The sequence below is a fragment of the Perna viridis genome, chromosome 2 (genome assembly GCF_037379345.1).
Source record: "Perna viridis isolate PV_CMFRI_1.1 ecotype Kerala chromosome 2, ASM3737934v1, whole genome shotgun sequence".
NCBI classification, from domain to species: Eukaryota; Metazoa; Mollusca; class Bivalvia; order Mytilida; family Mytilidae; genus Perna; species Perna viridis.
The window spans coordinates 69,735,955-69,742,227 of record NC_142446.1 but is presented as its reverse complement, the minus strand read 5'-3'; the positions used below and the strand labels follow the sequence as shown (position 1 = coordinate 69,742,227).

Sequence of the window (6,273 nt, the reverse complement as noted above, 5' to 3'; positions counted from 1 at the left end):
GTTACTGGTTTACTTTTACTAACTGATTTGCCATTTAACCTTTCAATTCAAAATGAGCTCTGGTAACTTAAGAAAATACCACAGGTTACTGGTTTACTTTTACTAACTGATTTGCCATTTAACCTTTCAATTCAAAGTGGGGTCTGGTAACTCATTTAATTCATGTACCCATTTTAAAACAGTATTAATTACATTTGAGGAACATTGTTTATCAACTTTAAAAATGGGTAATATAAAGCGCAACATGGATGGGATCCACCGGTAAAGCACTAAAACCCTGTATTGTAATAAATTCGGACCACTTGTTGACACTGGAAAAAGTATTGCTTGTTAGTATTTAAACTCTATCAGGTATTTGGACATCTTGATGGTCACCTGAAATAAGTCATGATTACACTTAACACCACTAGAAATAAGTGCTGTCTCCAAATACTGTTCAAGTCCTAATCATGCAAGTAAAACAAATAATCTAATCAAATACTATCTTTAAAGCAATCATTGTAACACGCTTTAAACTATCAACAATTATGCCATTTTTGCCAGTACCCTTTACAGTGTGGTACCTAGGTAAAGTGTAAATGTCTTGAACAAATAAAACAAACTCGCCTTTTGTCTTAATAAGAGGCCCCTTACCCCAAAACTGATTTGAAGCATCCACTGCTTCTGTACCTGGGTACCATATCTTACTGTTGAAACGCTGTAATCGATTGTTATTATTTGTTGCAAATCTGTCTATAGTGCATATTCCCCATATTTTGTTAACAAACAAAATTTTGAATAAAAGATACTCCAATCGTCATGATCTAAAGGCCTACTCAACGCAGCATTTTCACAACTTTAAATTCTCAGATTGCGATAGTTTATGTCGACAGATATCATAACTTTTACGACCAGTTGTGATAATACATGTACATCACAATTTGCCGTGATATGAAGCAATGAAAATGTAAAAAGTGACCCAAATGCGTTTCCATAGATTTCAAATTATATCTGTAAATGAAATATCCTTTAATCTCTCTAGCTAGACTACCATCCTAATACTTAAATTTTAACTTAAATAAGTTAGGATTAATGTGTCTACAATCAAAAACGTGTCTTACTAGGTTTACCTGACTTGTTATGGGCTACTGTCAATGGATAAACGACGTTTGCATTTACATAAACCTCTTTTACACAATCTTTGTTCAGTAAACAAGTTATCTCAGAACAAACAAAATCATGTTCTTAAAACTTATCGTTTTTTTATATATGTTTTGCTTTAGACTCAGTTTTAAATGGTATTCTGGATTCTATAATACTCATTATATGTACATGTATTGATTATTCCTGATTAATTTTATATTATGTAAGTTGATGTCCGATGAGTCCAAATCAGAATGAACTTAGACATCACTTTTATACTGTGTCGAAACTGGTTTTCGTTCCCTTTGCATTGAAACTTAAAATTATCAGATACAATTTCCTCAAATATCGCAAGTTGAGCGTCGGACAACTCTATGATTGTTTTAAGTTAGATTGTAAATTGTTCAGTCTGGAGTCAATCAGTTTTGCCATGCTATTTAATAAATTATGCTTTGGTATTAGATACTGTACCAGCATTTTCAAATTCGCCCGCAATGGCTCGACGAACTTATCCCGATGTCAATCTTGATATTACGACTGTCACTAAATCTTTGAGTCACATGACAACTCAGACGCACAAATAAATACAAATATTTCCCGCTATTCGATGAAACGCAGGAAAATTTCAATAATGCGTGTGCAATGATCTATGATTTTAAAACCAATGAATGAAAATCTGATAACTTACTCGAAAGAAAGAAAGAAAAATATAGAATAATAATGTATCCAATTTCAATTTAGTATACATGCAAGTATTTGCTGATATGAATCAAGTTGATTGCGTAAATTTCACCAAGTCATAGTCGTTTTTTGTTTTTTTTTTTAAATCCATGCAGTTTGCTAGTAAATTTTTTTAAGCCAGAGAATCTTTGATCTCTTCGAAGTTAGCTACAAATCAATCCACACCAATCTAAATCATCATTATTTCAAGGATCCGGCTGACCCGCGGAAAGACTGGAGAATGTAATAAACAGTTCATTTTCATATAAGAGTAATCAAGAGAACCAAGGTTATAGCGGTAATCAAAAGAATGTAATCCAGGGACAAAGACCAGACATGGAAAACAGACATACACAACAAAGAACATAAAGTAACTAAAATCATACATACAAAGTAACAAAAGTAAATGAGCAACTCGGACTCCACTATAAACGCTGCCTTTTGTGTAGTTACCCATTTGTTTCGAATAGATTTTTCTTTTATAAGCAATATGAACCTTCCATTTGAAGACGCATACAGTGCATAATGATTAATTCGTATTTTACTACTACAAATTTATTTCTTTTCACTTTCAAAATGTATAGGTAGAAATGCGCCACTGACAAGCAATGCTTTTGATTTATTTAAAGTATCTTTACTACTTGCCACTTGCGACATTGAAGACTTCATTCTTTCGATTAACATCTTTGGTTTATGTTTTCGTGTGACTGCTGTTTAAATATTATTATTAAGTATTAGATAATGGGGAAAAATTCATTTTTTTAGTGGAGGGGTGAATTTTATTTGTCTCCAAAAATTTGAACATTTATTTATCTCGGGGCCCCCTCGGTATTAAAATGGTTGATGCCTTATGGTTTATAGACTTCAGTGACGAACAGTTGTAGACACAAAAGTAGCGATCCTTGACTATCCTTGATGCATCTTTTAGAATAGTATGTCGGTATAATTTTGCTTTTTATCGTTTAAACTTAAACAATGTTCTATGTATAGAAACACCATTTCTGCATCCCGACTGGAAAAATACTGATGTGTTATAATCTAAAGCATTTAAAAATCATAAGTAAATGAAAATTTTTTACTGCAGTGACGATCTATTTTCTAAATTTAGTACTTGTTTTTAAATCAGGTAAGTAAATATTTTTCAAAGTTCTTACAGATAATTTATAACTCCCGACAATACATTAATACAATCAATGACGGACCCAGAAAGAAACGTGAGGTGGTTCCAAATGGGGACTGCAGGGCCGTTTTCTGAATGGGGGCGCGAGCGAACTGATCAGTGAAACGCAGTTTTACTTGGTTATCTGGTGTGATTTCTTATTTTGCAGGCTAAGATGTGAATACATTTTTCAAGAGTGGGGGAGGGGTTGCGACCGCACCCATCGCACCCCCTGGCTACGGTCTTGGACTGCCGGCTTAAAATACTAGTATGCTATCGACATCATTCAATGTAATGAAGTTTAGATTACAACATACATGTACAAGGCATAAGATGTTACATGCTAAAAAGATATCGTATTCTATATAGTACACTCGTTGTGTGAAACATAAATTTACATATGCATGAAGGACTTTTGATGCGATAATGTGTAAAACTGGTCTTGTAAAGTCAATTGCAATGCATTTAAGTACTATTCAAAGAATGGGCTGCACAACATTTTTCTCAATTTGCTCTTTTTTGCCTCAAATATATTCAAAACCACCGAAAAACAATCTAACTTAACCTTGAAGCATCTGTTATGTAGATATTTTTACTGCTGATATAGGGAAACAGTGTGGAAAATTTTCTTGCCATATTTCACAGTGCATTTTAACCAATTTGACCATTCAATATCTTTGAAAGAAGAACAATTTTACACACACTTTGATTGGTAATTCTGGATGTTATGAGGTAAAAATATTTGGGTAATGCAATAAATTGTGGACGTTTTTTTCTTTATGTGCCACACTTCATTCACATTTTGCCTGATTCTTAGACAGAGAAGTACTTTTAAATAAGTTATTACAATGGAACTTTAGTTGCATATATTGAGAAAGGATCCATTTAAAAATAAGGTTCGGTAAAAGGCGATTGGACCACCCCTTGCATCCGCCACTTTCAATGTTTCCATTTTTTATACCTTGTTACGTTTCTGCGCACACATACGTTAGGAAACTTTGTGCACTGTCCGCGCTGAACGCAACAATTGGTAGCGCATGGCAACGTCTGAACTTTGTCAGTTTCATTGATCAAGATGGGCGCGCTTTTAATTAAGGCCGACTGTACCGGTTGTTGTGAGAGGAGAAACAAGGGAAAGGTTGCACCCGTTGTACCAGTTATTTGTCCCGCTAAAGAAGTTATAAATGAACTAGAAAGGATGGGACTTATAGTAACAAATAACGCTGGAACAGCAATGGGACTGTCTTACGAGATATTCCCAGACGGAAGAATAACCCAAAGACCTAGACGTCTTTCTTCTCTACAGAGGCGTGATAATAGGGTGAACCCTACAACTGACGAAGGTTTGTATTTTTAAAATGTTTGAAGATTATTTTCTACTCGAAGAAAAGTGTAGCTACATGTTCTTATAATGGTTTGGCCCTGCTACATCGTATTTGGTGCTATTTGATGTTTCGAACAGCACTATGTGTTACTCTTAAACCGGGAAATGCTCTATTTAGAGTTTATCTGTGCTTTTTATTTCAAATACCTATTTTTTTTTTGTTATCGAAATCTTCTTATGTTGAAAAATCTAATTAATTCTTTGTGTGTGTGTGTGTGTGCGTGTGTTGATAATAACTTTCAAACAATGTTTTATTTTGGTTACGTAGCCATATGTTACAAACCATATGCTTCTATTTCTGGTCCTTGCGCCGCAAATATTGAAAAAAAAATACTGTTGTCTGATAACATCGTTGTATGTTTATCATGCCAGTGAGCAATTATCCCAAAAATAACAGTGGATTTACCATGGGAGATAGTCCAGACTGAAGTATTTTTTTTAGTTTCGGGGAATCCAGGTTTAATGATAAACAAAAACCCACTTCACTTTTCACCCGTTTTTGTCATGAAATTCCCACTTTTCTAGCGTATTTGTGTCTATTTTGACCATGTTTATCAAATCATGTTTGAAAAGAAGTATTTACGGGGTCTTTGTAATATTGCAGTTGGTCGTGATATAAGAGAGAAATATTTGAAGGCAGACGCCAGGAGACAATACCAACTATTTGGAAAAGGTAAGAACAATTTCTCAAAGAAATTTCGCTTTTAAAAAGGAATGGGTGAACCGAACTTGCAATGCTACATTGATAAATAATCAGTGCCAGCTTTAACTTTTTTTGCGTAATTACATAAATTTGCCACTGTATATCAAACTTTATAGCAAAATCATTTCTAATATTTATAGGTAAACTCGGACGAAGTTTCCAAGAAAGAAGGCAAGCCGTTTTGAATAGACGAGAAGAAAGGCTAAAACGAAAAATAAGAGAGACCGAAGATCAACTGAAAAAAGAATACAAAGAAAAGATGAGCACCGCACCATAAATGTGAATTAAAGTTGTGGAAATATGTAAAACATTCTGGGAAACAATGTATTCATGTTAAATAAAACAATATATAATTTATACAGTTGTATTCATGTTAAATAAAACTATATATAATTCATACAGTTGATTAAAAAGTTTGAAAAGCAATGGGTACGTTTTTATTTGTAAAAAAAAAAAAATGAATTTGAGGCTCTAATTACTTGAACCGATCTAAGCGATGTCATCAATTACACTCTGTTATGATTTGTTAACACTGGCTAGAATTATCTGGAAATGTACATACATGACTATCACCCGGTACGATTGAGTGCGGAACTATACACTGTAGATTAATTGATTGATAACAAATAAATCACGGAAGCTCCATTTTGTTCATTGTTTTACCACGCTATGGCCATTTATGTTGCATTATTTTACCACAAGCGATAGCGAGGGGTTAAATAACCACATAAATGGCCAGTCCGTGGTAAAAAAAGATAGAGTTTCCGATATTTATTTCGATTCTAATAGGACTAGTTTCTTAATATTTTTGAATACAGTGGCCGTGGTCTAAAGAGCTCTAAAGTATGTCATTAAAATTATGGTTTAAAATCCTTAAGCAGATACTTCATGCATTTCCTGACGAGAACAATCGACCAATCGAGCAGTCCCTGCATTGTTCTAGTCCGACACACTGAGTCGGATCTCTAATGTGCTTAAGAGTACCAACAGCCCTAAGGTAGGCTGCCTCCCTACTCAGACTTGTTATTCCGACTGCAAGCCCAACAGTCGTCACTTTATCCCCTTATCACGTGCTTGCTGAAGAGGCAGTGACTACCAAGGGTCTGTCACAAATATGGTTGATGACCAATGTCGACCGAGTTACATACTGTACATAGAATACTGATTTGTGGCAGAGAAACAGTC

At 34.3% G+C, this 6,273-nt stretch overlaps 1 protein-coding gene across 2 annotated transcripts; it reads left to right on the top strand.

Annotated features, from left to right (window-relative positions):
• Positions 1 to 3,552: 3,552 nt before the first annotated feature.
• Positions 3,553 to 5,769, top strand: LOC148626710 (uncharacterized). Of its 2 annotated transcripts, XM_088570943.1 has the most exons (3): positions 3,893 to 4,344; positions 4,990 to 5,058; positions 5,229 to 5,761. In XM_088570943.1, exons 1-3 carry the CDS (start codon positions 4,077 to 4,079, stop codon positions 5,363 to 5,365), a joined length of 474 nt encoding a protein of 157 aa, XP_088427069.1. In that variant the 5' UTR covers positions 3,893 to 4,076; the 3' UTR covers positions 5,366 to 5,761. The 2 variants fall into 2 exon arrangements, with proteins under 2 accessions (XP_088427070.1, XP_088427069.1); XM_088570944.1 differs by lacking the exon at positions 4,990 to 5,058 and having other exon boundaries at positions 3,553 to 4,344; positions 5,229 to 5,769.
• Positions 5,770 to 6,273: the final 504 nt, after the last annotated feature.